This window comes from Aricia agestis, chromosome 20 (genome assembly GCF_905147365.1).
Source record: "Aricia agestis chromosome 20, ilAriAges1.1, whole genome shotgun sequence".
Classification (NCBI taxonomy): Eukaryota; Metazoa; Arthropoda; class Insecta; order Lepidoptera; family Lycaenidae; genus Aricia; species Aricia agestis.
The window spans coordinates 7,670,820-7,693,129 of NC_056425.1; the positions used below are offsets into that span (position 1 = coordinate 7,670,820).

General features: G+C 37.0%; 1 protein-coding gene across 2 annotated transcripts in view; it reads left to right on the forward strand.

Annotated features, from left to right (window-relative positions):
- LOC121737131 (thrombospondin type-1 domain-containing protein 4-like) overlaps nucleotides 1-22,310 on the forward strand; it is a 152,392-nt gene that overhangs the window by 67,784 nt on the left and 62,298 nt on the right. For both annotated transcript variants that reach the window (XM_042128694.1, XM_042128693.1), the window contains exons 3-7: nucleotides 7,436-7,487; nucleotides 9,106-9,242; nucleotides 19,424-19,544; nucleotides 20,024-20,126; nucleotides 21,310-21,440. In XM_042128694.1, coding sequence (XP_041984628.1) covers nucleotides 7,436-7,487; nucleotides 9,106-9,242; nucleotides 19,424-19,544; nucleotides 20,024-20,126; nucleotides 21,310-21,440 — 544 coding nt within the window. The remainder of the gene's footprint in view (nucleotides 1-7,435; nucleotides 7,488-9,105; nucleotides 9,243-19,423; nucleotides 19,545-20,023; nucleotides 20,127-21,309; nucleotides 21,441-22,310) is intronic.

Here is a 22,310-nt window from a genome sequence, read left to right on the forward strand (position 1 = left end):
ATCAGCAAAATCTCTTAAATTAATGTTTGTAATTTTACAATTTGATACAACGTCTCAATCTCGAGAATTCTCTAAGATCATCAATCGCCCAAACACCTTCTCTAATGGTGTTAATTCATTACTTAAATTAATTTGATCGTTTAAAGTGTGAATTGTAAGCGAACTGTTATGTCTACCATTAATATCTTTAAAATATTGTATCATTAATTAACTAAGAAATATATCTTTAAAATTGGCTATATATTTACTTAATGAACTTTTATTTATTATTTGTTAGATATTTCTACGAAAAAGCTATGCTTTTGGTTTGCTAAAGCATAGCTAGACGGATAAATAAATTCTGCTATGTTGTATTTTTCCGAATGAGTAAGGATATTGCAGAGATACAGAATTGATGGCGCAAGATCAGCGGGTGGTGGTCATCATTTTCTTACTGAATTCAAATCCACTTCATTCAAAGTAAATATCAGAAGTTTATTTTATACCAATCATACCATTATAAGCCAAACTGTGCACAAAATATTATTAGTATGACAAATAGTCAAACAAACCGACATACAGGTTAATGAGGTCATCTTCTTATTAGAATACTGCAGATGTTCCCTGCAACTTTCTTTATCTTTCGGGATTTGCACATTTTTCATAAATTTATATTTCCTTGGGACTCACATTCTAAACATCTAAATCGGTTTTAGCGTGAAGAGGCAACAAATAGACAATTTCCATCTGAATTACAAGTAGATAGTATGCCTGTGACTGTCCCTATGTAAACAATGTGTCCTCGCAGTGTAAAGTAGTTGAAAAATTGGAACACTCCGAATTCCTTTTAGTATTCCAAGGTTACGTTATTTACGGTCGTCTGCGCCTCCTCCCTATAGTACACTGTTATGTCGGGCCTGTATAAACTAACACGTGGTGACAAACAAAGACTAAATATGGAAACATTTTTGAAATGAAAAATTATTTTGCAGCGTAAATATTGCCATCGTAAATTCGTAAGACGAAGAGAGAGGCCGTGGCTTAAGAGAGGAAATGTCTGTTTCTGCGGCGCGGTTGAACGTTAAAGTTCTGTGACTACTACCAGCATTCCCGGAGTGGTTTTTTTTATCCAAAAAAATTACCTTACTACTGACCTGAGTACTTACTAGCCGATCTGTGTCCATTTGCTTGGGCGATCAAAGTGAAAAATGAAGCAAATCTATTCATAATATCAGCTTTCCACTAAAAGTCTAATAAAAATCAGCTCAACCAGTCCAAAGATTATTTGTTACACAATGATGATGAAAAACAGCCTGAGAGATCTAATGCAAATTATGTAGAGTTGTAGTCTGTAGACGATAAACGACGAATTATAGTGAATTAAAATACAAAATATGTCCTAGTTATCTATGGCAACTGAAAACTATTATAATTGGAAAAATATAATTGGAATCTCGGAATCGGCTCCAACGATTTTCATCAAATTTAGTATATAGGGGGTTTCGGGGGCGATAAATCGATCTAGCTAGGAATCATTTTTAGAAAATGTCATTTTTATTCGTGTTTTATCGAATACCAAGCAAAGCTCAGTCAAATAGCTAGTAGACTCTAATATGAACTCGGAGTATTACAAGCGTTTGTTGTGTCCTGACGTCGGACTGTAATGCGCTAAATAATTTACACTCGCAGCGATCAAACCATCTCAACAGTGATAAACTACGTAATGAAAATATATATTTCCGTATTAAATTAGGTCTGTCCGTCGTTCGTACATTTGGTCGTGATCTCATTCCGATCAAGCTGTGATTTATCGGTGATGACGCAAGCGTCAGCCGCCCATGACAGTGATGACACTCCCTGATGATGGGCTACAAATGCTACAATGGTACAATCGATCGAAAATATTGGTACACGTTGACACTGGTTTTCGGGTGCAATTCAGGAAACAGAAGACTGCTGAACAATCAAGTATAGGTTGAAGGTATGTCCAACCATTCATTTTTGACCTTCGGATGCATCTGTGCTTTGTCCACACTTTGCCTTTTTTGTTCATCAAGGGCATGCGTTATAGCGCAGTCAACATCGCACGTGAGGCATGCCCGCGACGCTATGACACTTTTCTTTCCAACGCGGGTGGATTTTGACGCATTCAATTATAGAATATGCCAAACGAAAGTTGAAAAAAAAGATAATGACGAAAATTGAAGATGAAATTGCATAGTGTGGACATAGCTAGGGAAAAAGAATATTGTCAAGCAATCAACGGTGCCACTTGCGGTATGTACTATCAGAGAAGTTGATTCCTATGCAAATCAGGGACCTCAGTAGTTTGGTTGCGTTACGTCACACCCAGCTGACAGATCACAATTAACATTGAATTGACATATAACCAAATAACGTTGGTCTGTCAATTGCATAGGAATCAACTTCCTCGATGGTACATCCTGCAATGTCATTTCAACAGTCATCGTAGTTGCTATAGGTCATAGGATATATTACGGAAAGGTCGGAGCAGAGGGCGTTACTAGCTTATATAGTAAATAATCCGACCAAAATTTGACGACGAACGAAACTTTTTGTTTACCTTCTATGCTTGCTGCCTCAGCGTGAAAACGTTTCTATTAGATATCATATCATGTTGAAATCATAAAGTTAATATACCTAGCGGAATAGAGCAACAATCTCGAGCTGTCAAACGTAACCGAAATTGGTTTTCATCTGTGTGAAAAATATGTGTACGTATACACTTACACAAGCATGTTTGAACATGAATTCTATGAGATTAAATTGTCAACGTGCCGCATGTGCCGACTGGACGTCAAAAAAAGAGTGCTGCTGTCATGTATCACACGTCTCTTTTTACCACGCAGTGTTACTGATAGTGACATCTCTCTTACTCAGGCCTTTGTTTCTCTATTCCACTAGGTATATTAACTTTATGGTTGAAATAGTTTTTCTCCAATGGATGATTATTAAGTTACAGTTGAAATGTCTAAAATTAATAGATGGGTATTACTTCCGGTTTCTCCGGAAGCTTTTCTTCCTACTCAATTAGATAATTATACATTGGCCTTCATTCAAGTAGACAATGGTATTCTCAACATTGGAATTTCATTGTACGGTGCCAATCGTTTTATTTCTATAATGTTATGTAAATTTAGCTTTTGAATACATTTTGGGTTCTTATTTATCAATGGGTGTGAAACAATAAACCTAAGGCAACATGGCTTAAAAGAATTACCCCCTTACTAATAAACACTGTATAAGCTTTGAATAGTTATACAGTGTTTTGTCTTCTTCAATCCAATTAAAAATGTCACTTGTGTGACAGGAACAAAACACTGTATAACTATTCAAAGCTTATACAGTGTTTATTAATAAGGGATTACTTTGAACATCTATTGGTACTTTTGCGTCTTGTTCGTTGATCAGTGACATAATTAAGTTTCCTTGGTTAAAATTAAACTCTTCCTAGCTGTCCTGCACAACATTTTGTAGCAGACATTTGAGATTATCTCAACTGTCAGGTACAGGATCAAATAATGGCTACGTCTGTATTAATTACTAGATGTTATTTATGATACTATGGCATGAGGAAGCTGGTATTATTAGAAGTGTACATACAAGTTAAATACTGAAATGGACAACATGTTATGTTATGAAGGTCTCTTCTCTACCTGTTTAGATGAAGAGAACCTTACTTTTTACCTTTACCTTCTATGTTATATAGATGACCACTTCATAACTGCGCTTTAGACCATAAAGTTAATATACTTAGCGGAATAGAGCAACAATCTCGAGCTGTCAAACGAAACCTAAATTGCTTTCATCTGTGTGTAAAAATATATTGTGTACGTATACACTTACACAAGCATGATTTAACATGATTTCTATGAGATTAAATTGTCAACGTGCGGCACGTGCCGACTGGACGTCAAAAAAAGTGTGCCGCCGTCATGTATCACACGTCTCTTTTTACCACGCAGTGTTACTGATAGTGACATCTCTCTTGCTCAGGACTTTGTTTCTCTATTCCGCTAGGTATATTAACTTTATGCTTTAGACATACGTTCGGTAGATTATAAATTAAAAATGTATTAAAATGTAGCCTGCTTCTTAGCTAAAAACTAGGCCCTGACGTGTTTCGTCGTGAGCGCACTCCTCTGGCTCCTAATTCAATCAGCCAATGACCCAAAAGGTGGATAAAACAGTCGTTACTCGTTCTACTCGTACGTAAAGACAACTACATGAATGGCTTATAAATAATTGTTTTTATGAAGTAAAGGATTTTTTCGTTGGTACTTATTTCTGACAGTTTTTTATTGATTATTATTGACATATTATTGACATATTGTGACATTTAGTAATGGTAATACTTCTACTACTTTTCTCCACCTTTTAGATTAATTAAATGATATTTGAATACTATTAATTTAGTTGAGTGATATGATCCTGTATTTTATTATGAAGACCATTTTTCTACATCTCACTCTGGCAAATAAATTATTATTATTATTACCTATCTATTGTAGTATTTGACGACCTCTGTGGCTCAGTGGTGAGCGCGTTGGTAATTCAAGCCGGGGGTCGCGGGTTCGAATCCCGCCGACGGAACAAAAAGTTTTCAATATTCCCGGGTCTGGATGTGTATTAAATATGTGTATGATATAATAAAAATCTTAAATATATGTATAGTATAAAAGTATTAAATATATTTCCGTTGTCTGGTACCTGTAACACAAGTCCTTTAGGTACTTAGCACGGGGCCAGACTTACGTGGTGTGAAGCGTCCATAGATATTATTATTATTATTATTATTAACTATTTAGTAATCTGTGGTTTTACTAACATCAAAGTTAGAAGTGACAATGTATGTGTGAACATCATAGTAATTAAAACCCGATATCCTCTTTAAATTTGGCTATCGAAGCGGCCCTTCACAAGTCAGTTAAGCAAATCCTGGGCCTATGGCCAAGATGTTATCGCGCTATTAGTATTCACGGTGCCCATATCGGCGGTATAAAGAACACGCGCGACTGTGCTTGCAATTCTAATCACTTGACACCAGTGAAGCCATTAAATATGCGTGCGAATTCGGTGACATCTGCATGATTAACATAATTAAGAGATAAAGAATCTCTTTGTTTCAACGCGCTAATCTTAGAAAGTACTGCTTGGAATTTAAAAAAAAAAATTATGTTGAATTATCTACATAATACTATTTATTAAAGAACACTTTAAGCTATTAATATCGCACTGCAACCAATTTATATGAGCGAAGAATCAGTGTAGAATGTGGAAAACACAGGGTAAATTTTTCTTTCGTACTTGGTAAATAATAAAACTAATGCAATGTATTTCAAGAGTATAATATTATGTCTTATATTTATTTAATAATCGATGGATTTTAGCTCGAGTAGTGTCGTTAGATAGGTGTTGAGAGTGAGAGTAACTCTAGGCAAATCAAAATCAGTATTATAATCAGATTTTTAGTTTTATATATCATCTACGTCTTTACCTGTTTATGTTATATATTTTTTTAATAATATCAGAAGAGTACTTAATCGTCGCTTTCGTGGCCACGCTATATATCCATCTATTGTTAATTATAATGTATACAGTAATGGCTAATAGGAATCATCGCGAATTAATATGTTACGTGCTTTGCAAATTATATCGCGGTTCGTACTGATCGTAATATTATCTCTATGAATTGAATATCTACTACTAAAGATAAAGGTACTCATGTTAGTAAATACTAAATAGTACGTCATGTTGTCTAAATTTAAATATAAAAAATTGTATTATAATCTATTTTATGTTGGATCACCAATCACCATGCCACTATTTAATATTTATATTGTTTGGCCAACTTACACAAGTTATATAAGTATAACTATATTATAGTATATTGGTCTTAGATGATGATTGCCATTTCGTCAAAATTGCCCATAACATTGCAATCATGGTTATCCGTCATTCTCCTACTTGGTCTTTACATTGTAATGAATTAAGACCTTTCACTTAATTAACATATCAATTACACAAGCAAGTATATTATCAAGTAATCCCTGAATCTTAATCCTTGCCCTTGATAAGATGAAGTGGGTAGAACTTTAATTGGGTATTGGTTAGTGTTGTGTGGATTATCTTGTTCGAATTTCGAATCGTAATCATTATCATTAGTATAGTTAAAGTGTGTTCCGAAATGTTATTCAGTATACTGACCAGTGCTTATGACAGCATAATTGTTGTTGACCGAATTGTACTTGTATGACACTGTTTTGTTCAGGTGAGAGGTGAGACAAGTATGAGGCATTAGTTATAATATATGAAGTGATTGTCAAAACTCTGTCAATGTCAATCAACAGAATTTTCACCCGAAGGAAGTTTCTGGCATCATCTACAACAGTATGACGTCGAGTAACGACACGAACATTGCCCAGCATACTGGTTTATATTTTCCTGAGTGTCATGGCGCTATGTCAAATCCAGTACAATTTGATTTATAACTTCGTAATCTAAATTCACCAATGCAAGATGTCTAACTATCCCAAACTGTCCTTCGTCAGAATTCGCACATCTAAATGTTTATTTGAATCGCGCGTAAATCCTTCACATGAGCTTATGAGAGCCAAATGCTATCAAACGCGGTGTTTACAGAATGTCCACTACCTACAAAGCCGGGCAATACATCAACCTCAGATTTATAAATATACCACTATACTGCAGTATAAATGCTTACAGTAGACCTTCATACTACCAGTCTATAGTAGTATGATCAATAAAGCAATGCGTTTATCGTTTCACTAATAAATAGTTTATTATTACGATTTGTTGGACCAATATCTTTAATCTATGTTCTGACACGCACGTAAAACTTGTATGTATTTTGTGTTTTGCTCACTTGTGCTGTGCAAGTTAATTAGTTATTTTACTGTTTATATATAGATTATCACAATTTAATTATAATATACTTAATTAAATTGTGATAACCTGTGATCATAACACTTTCAAAGCTGACTGTTGTTACCTTGGTGTTGGGGTAAGAACTGACAATAATAATAATTATTGTTGTTTGGTTTGGGCCAATCAGGCTCAAAACGCATCGCGAGTTATATACGACAGTCTACGAATAATAAAAACTAAGGAATCGTAACTCCCATACTATTAAACCGTTTTAAATTTGGCTCCTTTTGATATATCATGTAACGTCAGCCTAGTACCGCTCAAGGTCACCTAAATATTGCAAATGTATTGAAATGTGTACCTAAGGTACACTTTTTTGACAAGTATTGTGGAGCATGTTTTTTGACGGAGTTACTTTTCCTTCGTTTTTATTATTCGTAGACGACAGTTGAAACCCTGCTAGGTTGAAAAAAATCCTATAGCTTGGGGTCCTTTACGTAATGTACCTAATAATATTCTAGAATAGCTGATTTTTTTCTTGTTACAGATATATCGCGAGCACTCGTGCGGACGCACAAACCACAGAGGTAGATCTACGGGTAGGTGACAATTTTAATTGATATTTATTTAATTCTTGACTTGATGGCACGATAAATTGTATTATACGAATACTAAATGATATTATTGATATAAAAATAAGAACGCACCTTTAACAAATTTTAACGTACTTACTTCCTACTCGAAGTCTTCTTCCTAATTTCATAAGTATTCATACTTCTCATAAATTTGTGTGGTCGATTAATGATTTGAGCACTAACTAAGCGCACGATATTATGATTTTCGCATGCGACTTTTACCAAATTTTATTACATATTATACTCGCCAAACTGCTGATAAACGTAAGGTTAATTTAATACGAATTTACTTAGTAATAATTTTTTAACCACAATAATAATAATAATTACTTATACTTATTCATTACAATAACATAAAGTTCAGTCTTTGTGCTCCCTACAAAGGACCGGAGTCTTAAACCATGTCCTGCTCATAATATTTTGAGACATACAGCCTCCATCCTAAGTATATTAAGTACCTACATATTATAATTAAATAAAACTACACGAGGTTCACCGTTCACTTAACTTTTCTAGATTTATTTTAAGTGCTGTACACGTTTCATTAAACATTTCCTACGCTAATTAAATTCCTATTAAGTTTCGTAATATAAAGAGCTCTACTTTCGTGAATAAGCTTTTTTCCTTTTTTTTTCAACAAGACGACCTTATTCACGACCTTTTTTTTATGAAATAAGGGGGCAAACGAGCAAACGGTCACCTGATGGAAAGCAACTTCCTGATTTAAATACTTAAATAATTTTTTTTTTTTTGGAAAAAAATATCTATCCTATGTCCTTTTCCGAGACTATCTACATACCCAGCGAAATTTATATTAGTATGGAAGGAGGATAAGGTTTATAAGTTTCAAGAATTTTAATTATAATAATTTAACCTACAATTTAACTAAGTAGGTAATTCAATCAAAAGTTTGATAGAAAATGTATGAAACTTTTATCCAAATCTTCATTTAATTAAAGTTGAGTAAACATTAAATAATATGTGTCTAAGTGCGTCAGTAAACAGAACTAAGGAACTTGTTCTGTTTACTCTGGTGCGGCCCTTAGTTCCATTACACCATGGCAACGTCGCGTCGCTCTGGCGTCCAATGTTTTTTTTTTTTTTTATGAAATAAGGAAGCAAACGGGTCACTTGATGGAAAGCAATTTCCGTCGCCCATGGACACTCGCAGCATCAGAAGAGCTGCAGGTGCGTTGCTGGCCTTTTAAGAGGGAATAGGGTAATATGGGAGGGTAGCGATGGGAAGGGTAGGGAGTAGGGGAGGGTAGGGAGTAGGGGAGGGGAGGGAAGGGAATAGGGTAGGGGATTGGGCCTCCGGTAAACTCACTAGGCGAAACACAGCGCACGCGCTGTTTCATGCCGGTTTTCTGTGAGAACGTGGTATTTCTTCGGTCGAGCCGGCCCATTCGTGCCGAAGCATGGCTCTCCCACGTATATAGTCCGACGACGCAATGTAGTCCAATGTAGACCATAAGTCTCTATAATAATAACTGCAGCACGCTGAAACTGCATGAACGAGTGACGTCGCCTTAGTCCTGGACTCTTAAGACTCTAACTCAAATGAAACTCCACAAAATTCCAGCGCACCACGACTCCAGCGCCGACCAACAGCACCGCGTACGCCTGGAGCAGCTGGGGCGCTTGGAGCAGCTGTTCCAGGAGCTGCGGCGGCGGCGTCTCCGTGCAGGAGCGACAGTGCCTCCCGAGGGATCCCACCAGGTACTAACACATGGAGCAGCTAGGGCGTCTGGAGCTGCTGTTCCAGGAGCTGCGGTTGCGGCGGCGTCTCCGTGCAGGAGCGACAGTGCCTCCCGAGGGATCCCACCAGGTACTAACACATGGAGCAGCTGGGGCACCTGGAGCAGCTGGGGCGCCTGGATCAGCATTTCCCAGAGCTGCGGCGGCGGCGTCTCCGTGCAGGAGCGATAGTGCATCCCGAGGGATCCCATCAGGTACTAACACATGGAGGCTGCAGCTAGGAACTTGGAGCAGTTTCTGCCGCCTGCCAGTCCTAAGTATTGGTTGCAGATGTTCCAAAAACAGACCAGCTTCCTCATTCCCTCCCTCTCTTCCTCATTACATTTAAAAGACTTACAGAAATTGCCACCTTATCAAGTGGACGCAATGTTCGGTAGACTTGTGCCCCATAAAAATATACTTTAGTGAGGTCTAATAATAATTATTCTAAGGTGAAAACTTAGGCAGGTTAGAGTTTTTCCGATTTCCGAAGTACTACTTCTCGAAAACAAATGTTCTAATGCTAATAATATAATTGGTATCACTGTTAGCTTAGATTATAGTGCGTCCGTATTTAATTATTATGATTTTAATAAATCAGATCAATATACAACTTATCACCAAGTTACTTATCAGCTAAAAGGACGAGTTACCATTTCTCACCTGCAGCTGGCCACTTCGTTACATCCCAAACACATACATACATACCTTACCTCCATAATAAATTCACGCGGAAGATACAAGCTATTAAACCCGACAACAATTGAACGGATGTTAGGACAGATAATAAAAGTCTATGTTACAATACCCTGATTCTATCTACTACGATCTATTCTACTATTTTAATGCAACATTAATTAATTAATTTATTGAAAACTTAAAGCATTATACACAAACAAAGGTGCAAAGATACTTATATACCTTATGGCATTATCTACCAGCCAACTATTGGGCGTAAAGCAGCCTCTACACGTTGGCCGTGTTTGCCGAACAGAAGAGGACGGCGCTATACTAAAAAAAGAGATTGAATTATTTGCGTCTTTCTTTCTGGTATAGCGCCGTCCCCTTCTGTTCGGCAAACACGGCCAACGTGTAGAGCGGCCTTTACAGGAACAAAAACGTATAAGTGCAGTCAATTTACAAGACCAAAAAAAATTGCCAAAAAGGAAACAAATGAAACACCAGAAACGATTAAATGTTAAACGTTTTATGGATACCTAGTAATGATACTAATTAAGTAAAAAAAAACTCATTTTTTCGCGTCGAGCACGAATTTAAAAACGAATAAAATATCCCAATTATATTATTTTATACCAATATTCTTCGTCTTCGATCTTTGTTCGACTTGGTCCGATTCATATCGAAGTACAAAATTGTACTCGATTCTATCAATTCATCTCAATGCTGTGACTGTAACATTTTTATGAAAATAGAACTTTAATTTGATTGGAAACGGATAGGATCTAATTACGACCGAAGCTGCACTGATGTTGTATTATAATACAAGAATCGGGGTACTTAACTCGCATTAAAAGTGAATTCATGTTTGACGTGAGAAAACAAATGAAAGTGAGATTAATGTCACCTGTTTTTGTAATTGCGTCATTATTGGATAGTGATAAAACTAATTGTTATGCTTGTTAATGAATTGAACTTTATCTTATGGAGAATTTTATCTTTGTTTTATATACAAGAAAACAATATGAGAACACTTACTAGGAATATCAGCTTTTTTAATCAGCCTTCATTACCTTTATTTCGAGCTCAGGGTTCGGTTTCTTTGATAAAATTCCTATTTAACTTGGCAAGATTGAAATGTTGGACCGATTTTGACGAGCGCAGATAAAATAGACCACATGAAAAACATACTTAGGTTGGGTTGCACCAACTAACATTAACTTTAACTACAGTGCAAAATTTCAAATCTTTCGTTAAAGTTAAATATGGCGTCCAAGGACCACATGAAAAACATACTTAGGTTGGGTTGCACCAACTAACTTTAACTTTAACTACAGTGCAAAATGTCAAATCTTTCGTTAAAGTTAAATATGGCGTATATATATTAACCTCCGCTCATACGTATAGCTGAAAATTTACTATGTTTTACAGTGTTTTATATTTTTCCTGTCGATTTTTACGGATAATTCAATTTTTTATACCCTCAATCCCGTTACCTGTAGCTTCAATAAAAAAAATAAACGCAACAGACATCTGTGAATTTCTCCGGTTAAAGTTAAGGTTAAAGCTAAAGCTAAAGGACGCCCTTTTTAACTATATCCATAACTTTAACTTTACGCCACGCCTCTGGTGCAACCCAACCTTAATATTTTTTTCGTTTAGTATAATTTGGTATCCATAAAAGTAAATCGTATGTTTTGTGCGATACCAGTGCCCAGATAAACCGATCCGGTTTATGGCGCACTTGTTTTATGTTGTAAAAAAAAACTGTGTTTATAATGAAAAAAAAAAATTAATAAAAAAGGCGTTTTTCGAATTTCTTGATTCAGTCGCTGGGCTCAAAGCCCGCGATAAAATGCAATAGCTTAAAAATAATTGACAAATAGAATCATTACGGTGTAATACCGTTAGCCGGGCGGGCTGATCACAGATGTAATGATCACGATAAAGGATCCCACCGCGGGGGACCTCTGTGGTCTGTGGATGGACCGACGATCCCACGTGCTACTACGAGTTCTCGAATGAATATTTCGCTTTGTTTTATTTGGGTACTTAACTCGCATCGCACTTTGATGACCTCTGTGGCTCAGTTGGTGGCGCGTTGGTAGCGCAAGCCAGAGGTAGCGGGTTCGAATCCCGCCGACGGAACAAAAAAAGTTTTTAATGTTCCTGGGTCTTGGATGTGTATTAAATATATGTATAATATAAAAGTATTAAATATATTTCCGTTGTCTGGTACCCGTAACACAAGTCCTTCAAGTACTTAGCACGGGGCCAGATTGACGTGGTGTGAAGCGTCCATAGATATTATAAAAAAATGTAACAAATGAAAAAAAACTCGTGATACTCCATTTGCGACATTTTATTTGAAACGCTGTAAGTCCGACCCAATGTGAAAATAATGATATCTCGTTGAATTTGCTGTATTTTGTCAAAATTAAACAGCACCATTTTTTCTATATGATTATTTTTTAAACAATAAAAATACAACACAGTATTTGATAGGCCACGTATTGAAATGTACGCTAATTTGTATTTTTTTTTAATTTTATTTCTTGTTCTAAATACTAAAACGTAGGTATATTTCTTTAGAATCACTCTCTAAAACATTCTTTAGAATAAATGTTGGCACAATAATGTAAAAAAAACTGTAAATGCACCACTTCTGTGGTTTATATTTTTGAAACTTGAATTTCTGCAATCAATTAAAAGAGTAATTTATTCTTGTCGATGTATTTAAGATTTTACATAAATTAGAATCGAGTCGAGTTAATAGTTTTCCGCACCAATAGTAGGGGTCGCGCAGGAAATGTTGAAAGGCGGTATGGCTTACAATAGTGATATCATAATTTATCTAAAGCCTTATAAAAATAGATACTTACGCTGCATTTTATTTTGACACCATATTATTCTGTATTGGTGTAGATCCAATGGATAAAAAACTACGTGTATGTCCTAACTCCTATGCTACATGATACAAAGAGCTATGCAATTATGGAAATGTAATTTGTAACTTATCGATTATAGACGTATATACCTTTACATATTATTTCAATGAACAAAGTTAACTTATTCTACCATCTCAATACAACATTATATTATGCAGCTTCATTCATTCTAGTTCGGTCCAGTTAATTTTCCATCAAACAGCAAAATTGAATTCTCATTAAAATATTATGTCAAACCTACATGAAAATGCAATGGAAATGTAATTGGTTATCGATTATAGACGTACCTTTACTTACTATTTCAATAAACAAAGTCAATAAGAGTTATCTTATTCTACCATCTCAATGTAACATTATATTATGCAGCTTCATTTCTTGTTCGGTCCTGTTAATTTTCCGTCAAACAGCAAAATTTAATTCTCATTAAAATATTATGTCAAACCTACATGAAAATATGCATTCTGTTTACACAAAAGTCAAAACTGTATAAACTTTGTCATACATATTAATGTATGGTTGACGATTGGACAATAATTTTATTCGTCTCTTAATAAGCAAAATTTAAACTTTTTTTTCACATTTACACTTTTTGTTGGAATGTAAGTTGTAAAGTAGAGCAAAGTTTACAAAAAACACTCTAGCATTTTGAAAATTGAAATAGGGCTGGACAGAAACTGGATCGATGCTGTATTAATATCGAATAGTAGAATCAGAGTACTACTTATACTATTTCAATAAACCTGTAAATTGTAATCATTGAAAGTATTTCGCCATCCAACATAAAAAATTTGACCCTTCCCGCCCTTTCTATCCAACCTGTAGGTCCAAATTAAGGTAATATCGATTCGGTTCAGTTTATATAATAATAAATAATTATTATAAACTGAACTGGATCGATGCTGTATTAATATCGAATAGTAGGATCAGAGTACTATACTATTTCAATAAACCTGTAATCATTGAAAGTATTTCGCCATCCAACATAAAAATGTTGACCCCTCCCGCCCTTTCTATCCAACCTGTAGGTCCAAATTATGGTAATATTGAACAGCTGATTTCGAACGTTTGATTGACATGTAAGGCCGCGCGCACACTAAGTGAAAAATGATTTTATTAATGACATTATTTATTATGGAAATAGTGGGCGTATGTGGACATTGAATGTACCATTAAACCTAATATGGTCACATTATTTTAACATAATAATATGACATAAAATTGATTATAATGAATTGTAATGAGTAGCCTGTGAAAATGACATTGATGAGGTAATTAAAAAAGTAATGATCGTTTTATTTCAATTTTTGTATACCTATTGTGTATATAAAATGCTTAATCAGAATTAAGAACTGAGGTAGTTCAAGGTAGATATACTAGATTCGAGAAAACATGGTAGGGTCAAAGCTTGCTAATTTCTAAGTTGCATACGTTGCATATTATCATAGTTTTTTAGGTTTGTGAAAAAGTGACACTAAATAATATTATGCATTGTGTATTTAATCTTAAATAGGAATTATTTAATTTTCGACTTTTCTGGGTTTTATTTATAAAATAGTGTGCAAATATACAAACAAAAGGTAACTGGTATATCCCGCGTTAACAAACCGGAGAAGTTGCAAGAAATGACGGGCAAATCAAAAGTTGGATGGTTATCATTGTTTGCTCAGGCTTCACATGGCCCGCTCATTACTGTACTTGCTGAGTCAGCGTGTATCGTTTAAAGTGACGCCGTGTTAGCAATTGCCCAACAATGAGGCTTGCTCGCAACAAAATATTATGTTTTTATCATTTTGTGTATAGTTTATTTTGACGTTAGCCGCTACTTTGTGAGTGCTGCGTAGATGATTGAAAGCCTTAAATTAAATCATTTAAGGTTCACTCGGTGTAACTGCCAAACTCCCTGTCAAAAACTTGTCATTTTCTATATAAACCGCGATTGAAAATAAGGTGTCAGACCGCTACCGCCAAGTTACGCCGATTGAACCTTACATTGTAGATGTGTCATTTTTAAAGTCAACTTTAAAGCTACAGAAAAATTAACGATCAAAATTCAGCTTAGAGCGCTTACAGACGAACGGCAGCCGTCAACTGTCTACGGCTGCCGTGGTCTGCCGTCAACAAGTGCCGTTCGTCTGTAAGAACCCTTAGATCAGTTCAAAAACAGGTTTAACATATTTTATACTGAAGCTCATCTTAAAACCAACCATCCCCAACTATAATATGAGAATAAAATAATCGGCCAAGTGCGAGTCGGACTCGCTCACGAAGGGTTCCGTACCGTTATAGAGCAAACATACGCCAGGCGTTTTTTGTATGGGAGCCCCCCTTATATATAATTTTTATTTTCTTTTTAGTATTTGTTGTTATAGCGGCAACAGAAATACACAATCTGTGAAAATTTCAGAAATCTAGCTATAGCGGTTCTTAAGATACAGCCTGGAGACAGACAGACAGACAGACTGACAGATAGACAGACGGACAGACAACGAAGTCTTAGTAATAGGGTCCCGTTTTTACCCTTTGGGTACGGAACCCTAGAAAAGACTATTCTTGGCAATTGATGATGATAAAATAACTTCAAATTCATTACCAACTACCGAACCGTTTCAGAGACCGCAAAACCAATATAGCTTTCCAATGAACCGACCGCAGGCCGCAACCGACCGAAATTACGTTTAATTCCAGCAAAGACTTAATAGACAATTTGATGATGTGAATTTAAATAGTTGTCGATTGTCAAATATAAGCTTTGTCCACACTGTGCCTTTTTCTGTTCGTCAAGGGCATACGTTATAGCGCAGCGAACGTGAGGCATGCCCGCGACGCATGCCCCCTGACCGTATCCAAAACTTCAAAAATGACAATATTGGCGTTGCGTTCCTTGACGCATTCATTATGAAAGTTGATGACGTAATATGAAAGATGTAAGTGCAAAGTATGGACATAACTATTCGATTCTCAAAACTTTGCCAGGGTTGAAACTTTTTAAAGCTATTGCATCGCTTTTATCGTGGCCTTTGAGCACGGCGACCGAATCAAGAAATTCCGTAACGAAAATAAACCTAACACCGCCATTCCATGCGGAGGCGATGCCGTGTACCGTCTAACGTCATTTCAGTTTGGCAGACTTTGGCACGGTGTTTGTGTGCGTGCGATTAGACGTATGCGAATTATAATTGCATAAGTTGATAAAAGTGCTATGCTTTACCGCAGCAGTCCCCGAGTAGCACACATATTTTTAACCTTATACGTGTAACGTGGGAGAGCCATGCTTCGGTACGAATGGGCCGGCTCGACCGGAGAAATACCACGCTCTCACAGAAAACCGGCGTGAAACAGCGCTTGCGCTGTGTTTCGCCGAGTGAGTGAGTTTACCGGAGGCCCAATCCCCTACCCTATTTCCTTCCCTACCCTCCCCTATTCCCTTCCCTTCCCATCCCTACCCTCCCCTATTCCCTTCCCTTCCCATCCCTACCCTCCCCTATTCCCTTCCCTTTCCATCCCTACCCTCCCCTATTACCCTATTCCCTCTTAAAAGGCCGGCAACGCACCTGCAGCTTCGTGACTTCTGAAGCTGCGAGTGTCCACGGGCGACGGAAGTTGCTTTCCATCACGTGACCCGTTTACTCGTTTGCCCCCTTATTTCATAAAAAAAAAACCTACTTAAGTTCAACTTTATGTAAGTAGACAAAAATGTACTGAGTAAAAAAGTGATATTGACCGAAGCTCCGACCGCGTGAACTGCGCAACTGTGCATTTTGCCTCAACAAGGAGTATGTCCTTCTCGGAAGTTAGATTATTTTGTGAGATCTAGTAAATAATAAACAAAAATAGGATACTTTATATCCCGGAAAAATGTACGGTTCCAGGGCGTTAAACAAAGGAGCATGGGCATTTTGGTATATATCTCAACAGAGGTAAAATAATATATACCATTAGATAGCTCTTAGTGAGCAGGTAAAAAAGTTATATAGCGCCCAGCCCCTAGCAACTGTACTTTTTTTTAAATAATGTACAGTCAACGTACAAGGCCGGCGTTACCGACGTAGTTTTTGTCGTCTATGTGGTAAGATTTATTTGCGCTTAGAAATGTTACGAATGTCTTTTCTTAGACAGTACACCTTAGATTATGCTCACAGCTGTAGTAGTTTAACCCCTCCCTCATACTGCTCACCCTTGGACGGCGGAGCAGGTAACGATGACAGAACAGAAAATATAAATAGAAGATAAGGTTGTAAACATAAGACTGTATAGGTGTATAAATTGTGTTAAGAACGTAAATCCCTCAACTTAAAATCAGGGACAAGAGCATTATATTATAATAAAATATAAAAAAACATATCCGTTTGATGTGCAGGGGAGGTACCTTAAAAAATATATTTTTTAAACATCTTATAATACACCATTTTGTCGGTATCACTTATATGTGCATTCGTGCCGAATTACAGCTTTGTAGGTCCCATAGTCTCTGAGAAAAACCGCAGACAGACAGACGGACGGATGGATGGACAGACGAACGGACGGATAGATGGACAGACGGACAGACGAATGGACGGACGGACAGACTGAAACTATAATATAAGGGTTCCTTGTTGACTACGGAACCCTAAAAATAATCATGCTACAATATAACGTGATGGTATCAGCATGAATTAGTGTATGAGCGCTGATGTCACTTTTAACATGGCTTTACTCAAAAAGTACAACGAATCTTGAAAAGCGCCCTATTGGTCGTTAATGTACATGGGTATACCTTCCTAAAAATATACAATCCATTCCTGTTGAGCCCTATACCAGAGCCCATACATTTTTGCCCATCATCGTTTGAGTGCAACGGAGTTGCAGACGTCATCTAGTAAAGGATACATTAATATGCATAGCTCAAACAAATGGAATTCGAACTCATTACCCGCGACGCAAAGGAATCAATCAGTATCATGATTGTTACGTAATGGATCCTGTTACGTCACGCTATCACAATATTAATTACAAGACAAGTGCGGCGTCCCGCTGGTACCGATATATGGGATACGTATTGAAGCATTCGTGATGAGCTTTCATTGTCTTACACCGCTCGTGACATTCTCCTGCCTACCTTCAGTCGGCTAGAAGCAATCTACGTTCGTTACGCTATGATGTATATGTCGTAGGATGATTTGATAAATTGGATTATCGCGAAAATTCTAGGGACTTCACGAAAACACGGATAATTAGACAATGGTGCTTACATTTTTCAACCTTACTAAAAAAAGGTCGTGTTTTCGCGAAAACGCGAGTCGCCGTAGTAAGATTGCGAAACGATTCGTTAGTTATTATCGAAAAAAATACTGATTGGTCGGTTTAAGCGCCCCACAACAACATCTTCTCTGATTAGTTGAAGATTTGACGTTTTAAATGTCAATTCATTGTCACCGTTTTTTGTGGTCATATTTGTAAGCGAGCTAGCAGTTTTTAATATTTTTAATGTGTTTAAAATTGCAGTTGGACTTAAAAAATAGTGCGAAAAGTGATCTAAAAGTGTGTCTGTAAATACAAAATGACTGATACAAGACGTGAAATTAGTGCTGAAAGTTCAACAGATCCAGAAACTAATTCTGAGGTATAACCTCTTTTTCTTATCTCAACCAATCAATAAGGTTGAAATAAGAAAAAGGTTGAGATAAGAAAAAGGTTAAATAAAAAGTAAAGTTCCTATGAAGAAGCATTGTCATTTCTTACCCTTTATAATTCTATGGTGTAATATTTACCTCAAAGATACATATAGAAAAATATAGTAACCAATCAGAATAAGAGTTGACCAGTAAGTAAAAATCAAGCCAATCGGCGTTAAGAATACGCAATGTTACTAAGGCAACTCGCATTTTGACAAAAAAATGAACTTATTTTTAGAAAAATAGAAAAATATAAACAGCATTATCTAATTATCCGTATTTTCGCGAAATCCCTAGAATTTTAGCGATAGTTCGATTTATCAAATCATCCTACGACATAATTATACAAATATTAATTTTAAAATATTCTTAGTTCCAAAATATTATGTACTTAATATTCGATAACCAAGAAGCTGGAACAATCAACAACCACACGGTAATTCACAAGCTGTACCTAATGATACCTAATAATTTAGAAACATAATATTAATAAGGCTGTCTTAATAATTATTATGATTGATTTTATGTTGTCTGCCTTATTTTAAGTCTACGTATTAGGAATATTACACTAAGGTCGGAGCAGAGGGCGTCACTGGCACATACAGTAAATAATCCGACCAAAATCCGACATGTTGCACACGTCATATCAAATCATTGAGAGAAACGTTGTCAAACGTCGAACGAAACTTTTTGTGTACTGTCTGATGCGGGCTCTACACTCGCGGCGCGAATTGCGGCCGCGAGTGTAGAGCCCAAAACACTCGCGGTTCGCGGCCTTCGCAGTTCGCGGGCTTTCGCGGGCTGGTGCTGCCTCTAGCGAGAAAACATAGCAGTAATGTATCTTTAAATATCAGTTTGTTTATTTGACATTATATTTTCATTCCAGATGGCGGGGAAGTAGGAAGAGAAGGAAACTTGTGCGGCGGGCGAACGCGCGGAAACCCCGGGATGTGACCAACCCGGAGTGTCCCGGGCTCTCGCGACGATACCACGAGTGTAACACTGAGGTGTGTATGAGATACCGCAGTACCAGGCCAAAAACGATAAACAAAAAATAACATTATAAAGTCAATAATAGTAAAATGTCTCATGTAATGTGTAATGTACTGTCTAATGATGAAAAAAAGCAATTATTTGAGTGGTGACGACTTTGTAGAGCAATTTAGGTAAAGCCGGCTCTAGATGCAATCGCGTATTTTCTTTAATCTGGTGCCTTACTCCCGAAACTGATATCGATTTCGATTTTCGAATTCAACGGTTTTTTGACACTTTAGACATCTAAAATATTTCTAAAAAATGTCAAAAAACCGTTGAAATCGAAAATCGAAATCGATATCAGTTTCGGGAGTAAGGCACCTGATACTGTATAAAGTGTATATAATTACATGTTAGTTATAGCTATATATTTGTTTTAAAATGTCTGAATAAAGAATTTGAATTTGAAAATGTCCATTCTGATTTCTGATCTTGAAATGTCATGTTACAGCCGTGCCCGGGTCCGGTGCGTGATCCCCGGGCGGAGCAGTGCTCGGCGTACGACCGGCGACCGTTCCGAGGGCGCTTCTACACCTGGGCCCCCTATGTTGATGGTAAGATCCAAAGACATGTTACTACATATACTAGCTGACCCCCGCAACTTCGTTTCGCTAAAATTCTTTTATCATTTTTTACGTGGTAGAGCCATGCTTCGGCACGAATGGGCTACCACGGGCTCACAGAAAACCGGCGTGAAACAGCGCTCGCGCTGTGTTTTGCCGAGTGAGTTAGTTTACCGGAGGCCCAATCTCCTACACTATTCCCTTCCCTACCCTTCCCTATTCCCTTGCTTATCCTCCCCTATTCCCTCTAAAAAAGCCGGCAACGCACCTGCAGCTCTTCTGATGCTGCGAGTGTCCATGGGCGACGGAAGTTGCTTTCCATCAGGTGACCCGTTTGCTAGTTTGCCCCCTTATTTCATAAAGAAAACACGCGGGAACAGTACAGAATAAATACCTCTAGTATCCTATGTCCTTTCGCAAGACTCAAAGTATCTCTATATTAAATTGCAACAAAATCGGATCAGTGGTTTGGGCGTGAAGAGGTTACAGACAAACACACTTTCACATTTATAATATTATGTGTTAAGTAACACATCCACACTAATATTATAAATGCTAGCTTATTCTATATACTTCGAGGTCATTCCTCTTGAGACTTACATTCGCGAACTTGTGATTCGTGTGGTTGTTGGTGTGAGCCGCGTCTGGGACTTTTCCTTACCTAAAATTATAGTCAGACGCATTTATACCTGTCACCTGTTTAGGTACACTTAAATCACATTAGATATTATGATGAGAGAGCCCTGCGGGGCTAAAACGGTCGCTTTGGAGAATCAAATTATGAATCATAATAATATATTCAGATTATTATTTTTTTATCTCCAAAATATGTTCATTGTTCACTTTGCTTGCAATTCATGTCTAGTATTCGTACTAATTTTAATTCGTCAGTTTGATAATTTTGACAATTCATTTGCTGGATTGATTGAGAGGAATTGCTAAATGCGACCATTTTAGCCCAGCTAATGTGTCTCCAGCTGAAAATTTGCTCACAGCGTGCAGCGTCTAGTACGATATTATAAGTTCCTAAAACGAAGTTCGAAGCATAAAAGCTCTTTTCAATGAGAGCATTTGATTGAGGTCTTTTTTTTTTACTCATCCCCCCTAACGGTGTCAGGGCTTGTTGCCTACTGTAGTCTACTGTACTCTATATACTATTTTTTTTATTTTCCAGGCAACGCTCCCTGCATCCTCAACTGCCGTCCCCGCGGGCAGCAGTTCTACGCGTCGCTGGCGCTGGTGGCTGACGGGACTCCGTGCACCAGGCCAGGGTATAGGGCGATCTGCGTCCAGGGATCCTGCAAGGTAAGTTCTATGACAGGGAGCCATTGGGTCCAGTTTACTTGAGAGAAATTAACGAAAAATGAAAGAAAAAAAGAGAAAAAAACCGACCACAACCCAAGGACGGTTGTGACGGTGGTTGGGGTCGGTAGAATTCATCTAGCGTATCAAAACATAGTCTATTTCTAAACATATTTATCGACCAAAACAACGACATCCGATTCATTGATGAATTTCTCCGTTCTCTGTAAATAAGTCCTACGTTTGACTTCTTCGTAAGTATTGTCGTATTGACTGATAATATCCTGCACTCGTTTGGTCTCCTGCAAGCGTTTTTAGACATGTAAGAAAAATTATAGGATAAATGTATGTCACAACCGTACCCATAAGATTTGTCACAACCGTACCCAACACAGAATTTTAATTATCAAACAAGCGCCACGAATCGGCTAAACGATTTACGTAAATAATAATCACTTGTAGTTAACTACTAATGATCAACTTATAACAAGAAAATAAACGACATAGGCTATTTGCATACAAAAAATAGTAAACATTGAAATAAATCAAGAAAGAAAACCTACTTTTGACTCTTAAAAGCAATGAAGGCCTCTGATAACATTATCGTCAAGTGCTGGCGGAAGCATTGTTAGGAGAAGCATTCAGACTTGCAAGACGCGTCTTTCTCTCTTAGCACCCGTCCCCATATTCCGTATAGTTTCGCTGTTATGACGACTGTCACAGCCGTTCCCTGGCACAACCGTACCCAGTCTACCCTAGAGGTAGGTAGTAGCTAAGTTGAAAATAAAAAGAATAGTGCACTAACATACTACGGCCATAATATAGGTATTAATATTAAATTTTAGATCAGGGCTCCCACACAAAACGGCGAAT